The 13708-nt window shown below is 42.1% G+C and overlaps 1 protein-coding gene across 4 annotated transcripts; it reads left to right on the forward strand.

Annotated features, from left to right (window-relative positions):
* Positions 1-1769: 1769 nt before the first annotated feature.
* On the forward strand, positions 1770-9894 carry ubac1 (UBA domain containing 1). Of its 4 annotated transcripts, none has more exons than XM_071352379.1 (11): positions 1770-2228; positions 2611-2731; positions 2999-3072; positions 3287-3394; positions 3625-3669; positions 3770-3872; positions 7081-7189; positions 7434-7707; positions 8006-8092; positions 9098-9236; positions 9369-9894. In XM_071352379.1, the coding sequence occupies exons 1-11, from the start codon at positions 2091-2093 to the stop codon at positions 9482-9484; spliced, it is 1314 nt and encodes a 437-aa protein (XP_071208480.1). In that variant the 5' UTR covers positions 1770-2090; the 3' UTR covers positions 9485-9894. The 4 variants fall into 4 exon arrangements, with proteins under 4 accessions (XP_071208480.1, XP_071208481.1, XP_071208482.1 ...); XM_071352380.1 differs by having other exon boundaries at positions 3290-3394; XM_071352381.1 differs by lacking the exon at positions 3625-3669.
* The last annotated feature ends 3814 nt before the right edge of the window (positions 9895-13708 follow it).

Consider the following 13708-nt stretch of genomic DNA (forward strand, 5'->3'; position numbering starts at 1 on the left):
AAGTGCTTTTAAAGTCTGGTCGTGGCTCACATCAACACCATCATCCCGGAAACCCTAGACCCACTCCAATTTGCATACTGCCCCAACAGATCCACAGATGACGCAATCTCAATCTCACTCCACACTGCCCTTTCCCACCTGGACAAAAGGAACACCTATGTGAGAATACTGTTCATTGACTACAGCTCAGCGTTCAACACCATAGTGCCCACAAAGCTCATCACTAAGCTAAGGACCATGGGACTCAACACCTACCTTTGCAACTGGATCCTGGACTTCCTGACAGGCCGACCCCAGGTGGTAAGAGTAGGCAACAACACATCTGCACGCTGAACCTCAAGACTGGGGCCCCTCAGGGGTGCATGCTTAGTCCCCCACTGTATTCCATCTTCACCCACGACTGCATGGCCAAACACGACTCCGACACCATCATTAAGTTTGCTGACGACACAACACTGGTAGGCCTGATCACCGACAACGATGAGACAGCCTATAGGGAGGAGGTCAGAGACCTGACAGTGTGGTGTCAGGACAACAACCTCTCCCTCAATGTGAGCCTGACAAAGGAGCTGATCGTGGACTACAGGAAAAGGCAGGGCGAACAGGCCCCCATTAAAATCGATGTGGCTGTAGTGGAGCGGGTTGAGAGTTTCAAGTTCCTTGGTGTCCACATCACCAACGAACTATCATGGTCCAAACATACCAAGACAGTCGTGAAGAGGGCACGACAACACATTTTCCCCTTAGGAGATTGAAAACATTTGGCATGGGTCCCCAGATCCTCAAAATGTTCTAAAGCTGCACCATCGAGAGCATCCAGACCGGTTGCATCACCGCCTGGTATGGCAACTGCTCGGCATCTGACCGTAAGGCGCTACAGAGGGTAGTGCGTATGGCCCAGTACATCACTGGGGCCAAGCTTCCTACCATCCAGGACCTATTTACTAGGTGGTGTCAGAGGAAGGCCCAAAAAATTGTCAAAGGCCCCAGTCACCCAAGTCATAGACTGTTCTCTCTGCTAACACACGGCAAGAGGTACCGGAGTGCCAAGTCTAGGACCAAAAGGCTCCTTAACAGCTTCTACCCCCAAGACTGCTGAACAATTAATAAAATGGCTACCCGGACTATTTAAATTGACCCCCACCTCCCTTTGTTTTTACACTGTTGCTACTCACTGTATATTATCTATGCATTGTCATTTTACCCCTACCTTCATGTACAAAATAACTTGACTAACCTGTACCCCCGCACATTGACTTATACCAGAACCCCCTGTATATAGCCTCGTTATTGTATATATTTACTAGTTTATTTAGTAAATGTTTTCTTAACTCTTTCTTGAACTGTATTGTTGGTTAAGGGCTTGTAAGTAAGCATGTCACGGTAAGGTCTACACATTTTCAGAGCAGGTGACAAATAAAATTTTATTTGATGCAGGTAGAGGTAAAAGTGACTAGGCAATCAGGATAGATAATAAACAGATGAGCAGAAGCCTATGTGAAGACTGTGAAAGTGTGTATTTGTGTGAGTGTGTATGTTTATGTGCATAGAGCCAGTGCAAGAGAGTCAGTGCAAATAAAAGGGGGTCAATGCAAATTGTCAGGGTAGCCATTGGATTTTTGGGATTTTCATTGCCGGGTTCAACAGTTGAACTAAGCTCATAAGGCATTTATAAGTTATATTCTTAAATAATCAATGGTTAGAAATGTATAAGTCCAAAAAAGGATATTGCAAAGAAGGATTTAAGATGTAACGTAACTACAACTCCCACTATGCACAGGGCCAACACTACGTTGCCTGGGTTCAGAGGTCAATCATTACCAACAAAATATGGTCTTCGGCGGAGTGCTCGACTCTTCAAGGAAAGTAAACAAATATTTTTAGCGAAATAACGTCAGTAGACTGCTATTTCGTTAAATTACGACCAGACTGTCTGAAAATGGTCTGAAAATCAAAAGTGCAGGCGTTTGCACTGTTGTCGCTGGTTTTCGAAGACGCCAGTTAGCGCGCTAACGTTAGCAAGCTAGCCGTAACAGCAAGCCAACATCACTGGACTGGTAGCTATCTAGCTACACACCAAGGCTACAGCTATGTTTGTGCAAGAAGAGAAGATATTCGCTGGAAAAATATTAAAAATCCATATTTGTACAATGGAGGGTACGGAGTGGTTGGAAGAAGTTACAGAGGATACCACTATTGAAAAACTCAAAGAGAAGTGCTTGAAACATGTATGTTTGTGTGTTTATTTTCCTGCTTGCTCATTGGTGTTTGCCCGTGGTGAAATTGTAGCTGTTTGCAGGCCCAGTTGAAATTGTCAGTGGTTCCGTATTTATAGTAACTGGGTAGACACTGCTATTTATAATTTAGCAAGTTGGCTCGCAAGCTGTCTAGCCTCTAAACCTGCAAACTAGGCACAATGCTCCTAGTGTAACGCAGAAATAATTGGTACCTTTCGAAATGAGTCTGGCTATTGATGTAGGTCTAGCTAGCCTATCTATACATGACCAATTACAAACTGCTTATGACACTGTAGCTAGTATTTTACCAGGGTAAAAGTACTGCTAATTGTTTCTGCCTGTGGGATAATGTTGGGGTTTGATTGTTTTTCAGTATGTACATGGAAGTCTTGAAGACCCCAAAACACTCACACACCACAAACTTGTCCATGCTGCCACAGAGAGGATCCTCATGGAAACAAAAACCGTTTCAGATGAAAATTTAAAAGATAAAGGTAATCGTATGGATGTCACAAAGTTGTCTCAATGTTTACATTTTCACCACAAACATTTAGTGATTGTTATTTGTTTATTTGGCTCCCTATTAGCTTTTGCAGAAGCAGCAGCTACTGTTCCAGGGGTCCACACAAAACATGACAAGCAACAAAACACTGATACACTGTTAGACAAGGACAGTCACACAAAGTTCAAATGCAACGGTATACAATCAATACAACAATAGCCATTATGCTCGGAAGTTACAGTGATTCCTTCGGTTTTAGATGTTCTTCTACTGATAAAGAAGAGACCACCGCCACCCCCTCCGAAAATGGCGGATATATCTGCAGAGGAGAAGGTAAAACTGATTTATTTACTCTTGTTTAATTGTATTGTTTTGTGGGTTATCTAATTCAGCGCTGAAACTAAATAGGCACTGATCATCAGACAAATGTTTAATGGATTGCTAATACGGATAGAACCATGGACAAGTAATTCAACAAACTTCTTACATCTAACTATTTGTACTGTCTGCGATTATTGTCTGTGTGGGATTCCTCCCTGTCTGTCAGAAGAAGCAAGATAACAAGGCTCCAGATAAGGAAGCTATCCTGAAGGCCACCGCTGGCCTGTCCACCCGCCACACTGACCGCACTGTCACCCAGCACAACATCAGAGACGTATGTACAGTAGGATTGTACACTATTGTAAATAACCTGGCCGAATGCATGGTTCAAAAGCACTGGAGGAGTGTTCCACTGACTATTGTACTGAAATTCAACTAGTCCTGAATTTCATGGGTCTGCACAATAATCAGAGGCAGGTTAAAATGAGTGAAGGTTATCATATTCTACATTTCTACATTTCTGATGCTAAGATTTTATGTTTATGTAACCCTTTATTTAATTAGGAAATCCCATTGAGGTCAGAAGACCTCATTCCCACGGGAGACCTGGCAAGTTGATAATGCTCTAAATGTTATGCCATGAACCTCAGTCCAAAAAATAGAGTATTAATTATTGTTTATATGTGCATGTGTGTACATTTTCCTTCAGTTTCAGACGGAGCTTAGGAAAATCCTTGTCTCTCTCATTGAAGTGGCCCAGAAGCTTCTCGCCTTGAATCCTGATGCTGTGGAGCTCTTCAAAAAGGCCAATGGTACAACATGCAGACGCTGTTACACTCCAAAAACATTTGCCTTTACAACTGCCTTGGCTGACTGGTTAGGGAATATATATATATATATATACAGTTGAAGTCAGAAGTTTACAAATACTTAGGTTTGAGTCATTAAAACTCGTTTTTCAACCAATCCAGAAATTTCTTGTTAACAAACTATAGTTTTGGCAAGTTGGTTAGGACATCTACTTTGTGCATGACTCAATACATTTTTCCAACAATTGTTTACAGACACCTTATTTCACTTATAATTTACTGTATCACAATTCCAGTGGGTCAGAAGTTTATATACACTAAGTTGACTGTGCCTTTAAACAGCTTGGAAAATTCCAGAAAATAATGTCATGCTTTAGAAGCTTCTGATAGGCTAATTGACATAATTTGAGTCAATTGGAGGTGTACATGTGGATGTATTTCAAGGCCTACCTTCAAACTCAGTGCCTCTTTGCTTGACATCATGGGAAAATCAAAAGAAATCAGCCAAGGCCTTTAGAAAAAACATTGTAGACCTCCACAAGTCTGGTTCATCCTTGGGAGCAATTTCCAAACACCTGAAGGTACCGCGTTCATCTGTACAAACAATAGTACGCCAGTATAAACACCATGGGACCACGCAGCCATCTTATCGCTCAGGAAGTTCTGTCTCCTAGAGATGAACGTACTTTGGTGCGAAAAGTGCAAATCAATCCCAGAACAACAGCATAGGACCTTGTGAAGATGCTGGAGGAAACGGGTACAAAAGTATCTATATCCACAGTAAAACGAGTCCTATATCGACATTACCTGAAAGGCCGCTCAGCAAGGAAGATGCCACTGCTCCAAAACCGCCATAAAAAAGCCAGACTATGGTTTGCAACAGCACATGGGGAAAGAGATCATGCTTTTTGGAGAAATGTCCTCTGGTCTGATGAAACAAAAATAGAACAGTTTGACCATAATGACAATTGTTATGTTTGGAGGAAAAAGGGGGAGGCTTGCAAGCCGAAGAACACCATCCCAACCGTGAAGCACGGGGTTGGCAGCATCATGTTGTGGGGTGCTTTGCTGCAGGAGGGACTGATGTACTTCACAAAATAGATGGCATCATGAGGAAGGACAATTATGTGGATATATTGAAGCAACATCTCAAGACATCAGTCAGGAAGTTAAAGTTTGGTTGCAAATGGGTCTTCCAAATGGACAATGACCCCAAGCATACTTCCAAAGTTGTGGCAAAATGGCTTAAGGACAACAAAGTCAAGGTATTGGAGTGGCCATCACAAAGCCCTGACCTCAATCCTATAGAAAATTGGTGGGCAGAACTGACAGTGTGTGCGAGCAAGGATGCCTACAAACCTGACTCAGTTACACCAGCTCTGTCAGGAGGAATGAGCCAAAATTTACCCAATTAATTGTGGGAAGCTTGTGGAAGCCTACCTAAAACGTTTGACCCAGTTAAACAATTTAAAGGCAATGCTACCAAATACTAATTGAGTGTTTGTAAACTTCTGACCCACTGGGAATGTGATGAAAGAAATAAAAGCTGAAATAAATAATTCTCTCTACTATTATTCTGACATTTCACATTCTTAAAATAAAGTGGTGATCCTAACTGACCTAAGACAGGGCATTTTTACTCTGATTAAATGTCAGGAATTGTGAAGAACTGAGTTTAAATGCATTTGGCTAAGGTGTATGTAAACTTCTGACTTCAACTGTGTGTGTGTATATATATGTATATATATACACACACACACACACACATACGCATGTATTACATAACCACAAGTATGTGGACACCTGCTCGTCGAACATCTCATTCCAAAATCATGGGCATTAATATGGAGTTGGTCCGCCCTTTGCTGCTATAACAATCTCCATGCTTCTGGCAAGGTTTTCCACTAGATGTTGCAACATTGCTGCTGGGACTTGCTTCCATTCAGCCACGAGCGTTCGTGAGGTTAGGCACTGATGTTGGGCGACTAGGCCTGGCTCGCATTCAGCGTTCCAATTCATCCCAAAGGTGTTCGATGGAGTTAAGGTCAGGGCTCTGTGCAGGACAGTGAAGTTCTTCCACACTGATCTCAACAAACCATTTCTGTATGGACCTCGCTTTGTGCACGGGGGCATTGTCATGCTTAAACAGGAAAGGGCCTTCCCCAAACTGTTGCCACAAAGTTGGAAGCACAGGATAGTCTAGGATGTCATTGTATGCTGTCGCGTTAAGATTTCCCTTCACTGTAACTAAGGGGCCTAGCCCAAACCACGAAAAACAGCTCCAGACCATTATTCCTCCTCCGCCAAACTTTACAGTTGGCACAATGCATCGGGGCAAGTAGCATTCTCCTGGCATTCGCCAAACCCAGATTTGTCCGTCGAACTGCCAGATGGTGAAACGTGATTCATCACTCCAGAGAACGTGTTTCCGCTGCTCCAGAGTACAATGGCGTACACCACTCCAGCCGGCGGTTGGCATTGTGCATTGTGATCTTAGGCTTGTGTGCGGCTGCTCGGCCATGGAAACACATTTCATGAAGCTTCCTATGAACAGTTATTGTGCTGACGTTGCTTCCAGAGGCAATTTGGAACTCTGTAGTGAGTGTTGCAACCGAGAACATGATTTTTACTCACTATGCGCTTCAGCACTCTGCGGTCCTGTTCTGTGAGCTAGTGTGGCCTACCGCTTCGCGGCTGAGCCGTTGCTGCTCATAGATGTTTCCACTTCACAATAACAGCGCTTACAGTTGACCGGGGCAGCTTTAGCAGGGCAGATATTTGAGGAACTGACTTGTTGGAAAGGTGGCATCCTATGACGGTGCCACGTTGAAAGTCACTGAGCTCTTCATTAAAGCCATTCTACTGCCAATGTTTGTCAATGGAGATTGCATGGCTGTGTGCCCGATGTTATACACCTGTCAGCAATGGGTATGGCTGAAATAGCCGAATCCACACATTTTGAAGGGGTGTTCACATACTTTTGTATATAAAGAGTATATATTGTTACTTTTGAATGACACTAACTAAGGCTGAAACATTTGTCTATCTACCTACCCCTAAATTAAATAATTACTAAAAAGAAACCTTGAATCTCCTTTTTGAGTGCGGACCAGCTACACAATTTTGGAATACTGACCGAGGCTATTCGTGACAACTGTATTATACTATTATTCAAGTTCACTAACAATGTGTGTCTGTGTGTGATTGTCAGCCATGCTGGATGAGGATGATGAGGACCGGGTGGATGAGACGGCCCTTCAGCAGCTGACTGAGATGGGTTTCCCTGAGAGCAGAGCCATCAAAGCTCTCAGACTCAATCAGTGAGTTACAATCAATTATACTTAGCAGCAGCAGGAGTCAGACTCTACATCGGAATCACTGACACAACGAGTGTAGTCTTACATCCATGCTACTGGTCAGTGGTCACATCAGTGAAGTGTATACAGAATCGCCAGTTGTTTGAATCACAACAAGAGAGCCATATCTGAACTGAAGAGTGTGAAATGACAGAAACAGAAAGGACAGTTTTAACCATGCCCCTCTTTCACTGCCTCCATCCTGCAGCATGTCGGTGACCCAGGCCATGGAGTGGCTGATTGAGCATGTAGATGACCCCACGGTGGACACCCCCCTGCCTGGCCAGGACACCCCAGGAACAGTAGGGGCCACAGCACCCCCCCTGGTCCATTCTATCTCGGCCTCCGCTTTCCGTCCCAGCCTCCTCCGCACCCTCTCACAGACCAGCACAGACGACGCTGCCACCGGAGCCAGGCAGGACGAGCTCACTGAGATCTTCAAGAGAATCCGAAGGAAAAGAGAGTTCAGGCCCGACTCACGGGTGAGTGTTACTGTGGGTACCAATGGCCTGGCCTGGGATGTACCAAGCTAACACTGATACATGTAGCTAGCTTACACAAAGTGTTTGTAATGTGATGCCGTTCAGTTATGGACTCGGTTGCTGAATGCCACCTGTGTTGTGATTATTGGACTCGTGGTGTGATAAAACTCTATTGATCATATTGTTACAAAAGCTTGATAGAATAATGACAAATGTCTTGTGGAATGAAAGTATTGACTATATAAACTGTTAACTCACACAGATGAATGAGTAGACTCTTTGCTGTCTAACTCTGCAGGCAGTCATTGCTTTAATGGAGATGGGTTTCGATGAGAAGGAGGTGGTCGATGCTCTGAGAGTCAACAACAACCAACAGGACGCTGCGGTAAGTTTAAAGGGATACTTTCCCATAGTCAGATGAACTCGTGGATACCATTTTTATGTCTGTCCAGTATTTTATTTATTTATTTCACCTTTATTTAACCAGGTAGGCAAGTTGAGAACAAGTTCTCATTTACAATTGCGACCTGGCCAAGATAAAGCAAAGCAGTTCGACGCATACAACAACACAGAGTGACACATGGAGTAAAAAAAACATAGTCAATAATACAGTAGAAAAATAAGTCTATATACAATGTGAGCAAATGAGGTGAGATAAGGGAGGTAAAGGCAAAAAAAGGCCATGGTGGCGAAGTAAATCCAATATAGCAAGTAAAACACTGGAATGGTAGATTTGCAGTGGAAGAATGTGCAAAGTCGAGATAGAAATAATGGGGTGCAAAGGAGCTAAATATATAAATAAATACAGTAGGGGGAGAGGTAGTTATTTGGGCTAAATTATAGATGGGCTATGTACAGGTGCACTAATCTGTGAGCTGCTCTGTGAGCTGCTCTGACAGCTGGTGCTTAAAGCTAGTGAGGGAGATAAGTGTTTCCAGTTTCAGAGATTTTTGTAGTTCGTTCCAGTCATTGGCAGCAGAGAACTGGAATGAAGGGAGTTTCGAGAGCCAATGCTAACTACCGTTAGCGCAATGACTGGAAGTCTATAGGTATCTGCTAGCATGAAGTATATGACACTTAGGTCTTTCAGGAGCACTCTATCTTCTATCTATATGATGCGCTCGTCTTGTATTCAATGAGACATTCTAGATGCAGAATAAATGAATTTATACAAGAGAGGAAGGAATGATTTAACTGTTTTTCACGCCCTTTGGCCATGTTGTCATTGGGATGGAGACCTGATTCTCTATTGACCATCCTAGTTTCAGAGAAGTTGACTAACTGATCTAAACATCTTGTTGTCCTTCTGTGTGAGTAAATGGTTGCTGATTGGTTAACGTGTTTGCAGAGTGAGTGGCTGCTGATTGCTTATCGTGTTGTCATCCTGCAGTGTGAGTGGCTGCTGGGGGACAGGAAGCCGTCTCCAGAGGACCTGGATAAGGGCATCGACACCAACAGTCCTCTGTTCCAGGCCATCCTGGAGAACCCCGTGGTCCAGCTGGGCCTCACCAACCCCAAAACACTGCTGGGTAGGAGCGACAGCTGTTACACACAAACACAAGGAGCTTTTTAATGTGTGTTAGCATTTGATTAGGTTTTCTGTTGTGTGTACTGTAGGGTCACACAGCAGGTTAGCCTCTAAAACCCTTGTCTTTATGCAGCGTTTGAGGACATGTTGGAGAACCCTCTGAACAGCACCCAGTGGATGAACGACCCTGAGACTGGGCCTGTCATGCTGCAGATCTCCAGAATCTTCCAGACACTCAACCGCACGTAGACACTGCACAAACGGTGTGTGTGTGTAGGCGTGTGCATTTGTATGTAGGCGCGCGTGTGTGTGTGTGTGTGCGCACGGCTGTGACAAGTATTGTTTTCGCCTTGAAAAGTCAAAGCCGGAGAAGATGTGTAAATGTAAGAGTTCAGAAGACGGAGATGTGACAGATATATCTATTTATACCACAGAAAAAAGAACAATGTTAACATGAACATGATTATAAAAATTGTTGTTTTTTACATTTTAATAAGAACAATTTATAGTTAAGACCTACATGATTTATTTAAAATAATTTATCCATGTACCTAAAAAAATGACCATCAGGCATCAAAACAATGTTTACACTTTAAAATCAGTTTTTGTATGTTTTGCGATATTTAAATATCAATTACAGTTTCATTTGTTTCCTTAAATTGCTACATTTCATCAAAGGCGAATGACTTCAGGGCAAGCAGTCAAGTCCGTATCATTTGGTTGAAGACGGGTCTGCATGTGAACATGCACCCTAACTGTTGTGTGTCGAGGGAACCAGGATTCAGTACTAGCCAGGGGTGTGTTCAAAAGGTTGAAACGTTCAGAATGTTGCAGATGGTCCCGTGTGGCACCATCTGCAACATTCCCACAGGGTAACAGTATGAAAATGTATGCCCTCACTACTGTAAGTCCATCTGGATAAGAGCATCTAATAAATTACTTAAATGTAGATAGAAATGTAACATATAGAACTGACATGATGGATTCTCTCTCTGACAAAGAAGAATGTATGTTCTAAATGATGTATTTCTATCTGAACGTTTTGTTACTGTTCATCTTTCTGAATGATTAAGCCCCAGGTGATGTTAGAGGGCAACGGTTGTGCTTATCACCGTCAGTAGAGTGTAGAGGTACAGGGGTGTGTTCAGTAGGAAGCAAACAGAAGCAAATGGATTGAAACGGGAAAGGGCCTATCTGAATTTGTCCAATAGAAATTCTCGTTTTCATTGTAAAATGTTTTACTACACTGGCACTAATGAATGCACCCCAGGTGGATGTGGGTGGTCAGACACTTTACCTCTCACTCTGTTCAACCTTGGGAACCTACTGCCTGCTGTGAGTCACTACTCAAAGATGTGGAAAAGTAAAGGAGGACATTTTCTTTGTGCTTCTCCCAAATATTTATTTAACTGCTACATTTTTTGTTGTTGCCTATTTTTAGAAAAGTGTAGTATTATAAGCTGTCTTTTTAGTGTCTGTGAAGTCAAGTCTGTGTAATAATGGTCTTTGGTCCTGCTTTATCTCGAGACCTATGTATAAATTCTCAATGTGCTCTGATTCTGCGCCTGTTCTCAATACTCTTACCACAGCTCACTGCAGCAGGCAAAATATTACTCCCGGAACTCCTGAGAAATACATTTTCTGCCAATGGTTGGCCTGAGTGCCAGTCTGTTTGTGCTATCATGCCAACTCATTGTCACTGGTTGTGTCAACCCATATTTGGCTTGACAATGAGCAATGGAGCTGACAAGAGCAACAACAGATCTGGGACCAGAATACAGTATGATAGGTTTCAGGGGAAATTGAGGCTTGATCCATGAACATAACAAATGATTCAAAGGTAGTCGTTTAAGTGATGTGAAGGTGTATCATTCCTTCCTGCAATGAAGCAAACTAGGTATCAACATGTAACCCAATGCATTGAAGAATTTTACATGCAGTGGTATACTGAGCTAAGTAAAACCCCTAGTCTAGTGGTGGGCCGTTGTACTTTCGAGAGCAAAGTAGATGTGAGCTGTTTAACCAAAACATGAACTTATTATTATTGACTGTGAGATGACTTGCCTTGTCATCAGACAGACCAGTTCAAACTACAAAAATACAGTAACTTGTTGTGCAATAGCTAGAATCTATAGATGGACTTGAGTTTTGTAGACTTGTTAGAATACATATTTGATTGGAGTGTTAGGAATGTGTGAAATGCAATGGGTTAGTGAGGCTGTATGTTTATTCTATATCCTTTGACAGTAATTTATAATAACAATAAGTGACTTCCCAGAAACACTAGTACTGCTTTTGTTACATATGATTCAATATGACTGATTTATGGGGCTCTTAGTGTGCTTCCCAAATGCACCATGTTCCCTAAATAGTGCACTAGTATTGACCAGAGCCCTATGGGTCCTGGTCAAAAGTAGTGCACTATTAGGGATTAAGGTGCCATTTGGGACAAAGACTTTGTTTTCATTGTGAATTTCATCTAAAAGAAGAACATGAAGGATGCATGGTGTGTTTTGCCAAGCTTTGAGTGTTTTATTCAATATTTGAATTGTAGTGTTGATGTGACTTTGCTCAGGGAGGCTGTTTTTTTCTAGCTATGCCACCATGAGGCAAATCTCTACTCCTGTTGTGCAAACATTTGCCTGAAGACTTTCACTGATCCATGATAACCTGGCTTATTGAACAGAGTGTCACTAAGTATGGTTTGGTAAAATGCAATATTTCACAATTATTTAAATGTTTTTTAATGGAGAAGTATTTGCTTGAATTGTGTGTTTATTTATATTTTAGCCAAAATAGTTACTTGCTCTTATTAATATTACATTTTAGAGAATCTGAAATTTGCACTTCAAGTTATTGAATTACAATTTCTTTACAAAATAGATCTATACACATTTTCAGAAAATACGTTTTTCACTAGCAGGTCACGGATCTGTCGAGCAAAGTAGCATTTTTGAATGTTCAAAGCATTTGTATAGATGGAAGAGGAGACTACATTGGCAGCCTTTCTGTATACAGGTCTAGGATGCTGTGGCAGAGTTTTATATCATGGCTAGTGTTATTTGTTATAACAACATGGACCGTTTTTTGTTTTTCATAGTAATCCAATATCAAATCATGTATTTCCCAACTGCAGAGACTGAAAGGTAGAAGACTCTAGGTACAAACTTCAGCCGTCAGGAGCTGATAGGCTAGATTGGTATTTGATCAGTGCTTAAGGGGTATTTTTAGTGTGTGAGAGTCATCTTGGCAGTTGGATTGTTTTTACTGGGTTCCATACTATACTGTCCGGTATTAACAACCTATGCAATATACTCTCTCATTCTGTTAAACCGACTAGCCTCGCCCTCGGGGCTACTGTCATTCAAATCACAGTTACATTAAAAGCATTTCTGTTGCTGTTTTCTTTTGGATCCTGTGCTTTGTTTACCTGAAATGGGGGGAATGTTTAATCTCCCTTAGATAGTGTGGACCTGTTAACGAGAGAGAGAGAGAATCATAGTTGCTCAATGCATTTCATACCGACGAGACTGTGGTTTTTTTATAGATGTGAATTAATCTATAGCCTGGATGCCAATCTGTTCTAGCATTAGCCAGCCTAGACTATGCTGCAGGTTATCTAATGTTGAAACATATTGACATTTTTACTATGGCACCACTAATAGCATTTATTAATCAAAGTATCTGACATCACTGGCCTGTGCTGCTTCATGTGTCTTCACTAAAGCAGTGTTCTCAGGTTGCATGTTGTGTGCAGTACTGACACCTGACAGTTCTGTTGATTAGGGAACAACACTGACACCTGACAGTTCTGTTGATTAAGTCAAAGCACTCAAACACCACTGTTCTGTTGTCTATTGATTAGGTAACAGCACTGGCATCTGACCGTTCTGTTGTCTGTTGATTGGATAACAGCACTGACACCTGACAAGTAGCACAGGTACTTGGTATATGGTATTTGTCTGGTCATTAACTTACTCCTCTCAGTTTGCCCAACTCTTGTCTTGCAGTTGGTCCCAATATACTCCCTACGCCCTTGGTCCTAACCAGTACGTGGATCTGACCTTAGCATGTTTGCAGATACGTAAGGAGTAGAGGAATATGGTGTAAGCTCCACCACTACTACACTGGTTATGCCTATCCAGACCGTTTCAGATCTGCAAGCATCAAAGTTTAGGGCAATCAGCAGTTGCTGCATCCCATTTTTGGACATAGAAGTTGATATGTACCCATTGATTCTTGAATGATATAATTCATAAATGCTTCATGAGCGTAGATTAACTGTTATACCCCATCAGAACCAAAATATAAGCTTGTTTTACACCAGTGTTTGTAAACAATGAACATCTAAACAAACACTATATTGCCTCAAAATGTTGTTAAAACTATAATTTTGATATCATGTATGATCAGTCCTTACATTCTCCAGACCTATCCCTCAGCTTTTTACCTGAACCAGCGGTGGGGAGGCCA

This window comes from Salvelinus alpinus, chromosome 19 (assembly GCF_045679555.1).
Source record: "Salvelinus alpinus chromosome 19, SLU_Salpinus.1, whole genome shotgun sequence".
Classification (NCBI taxonomy): Eukaryota; Metazoa; Chordata; class Actinopteri; order Salmoniformes; family Salmonidae; genus Salvelinus; species Salvelinus alpinus.

Excerpts from the sequence above, each read along its gene's own strand:
- ubac1 (XM_071352379.1), top strand. The coding sequence starts at position 2,091 with ATGTTTGTGCAAGAAGAGAAGATATTCGCTGGAAAAATATTAAAAATC. Across the intron at positions 3,670-3,769 it reads TCATTCCCACGGGAGACCTG|TTTCAGACGGAGCTTAGGAA; the intron begins GCAAGTTGATAA and ends ATTTTCCTTCAG. Across the intron at positions 3,873-7,080 it reads GCTCTTCAAAAAGGCCAATG|CCATGCTGGATGAGGATGAT; the intron begins GTACAACATGCA and ends TGTGATTGTCAG.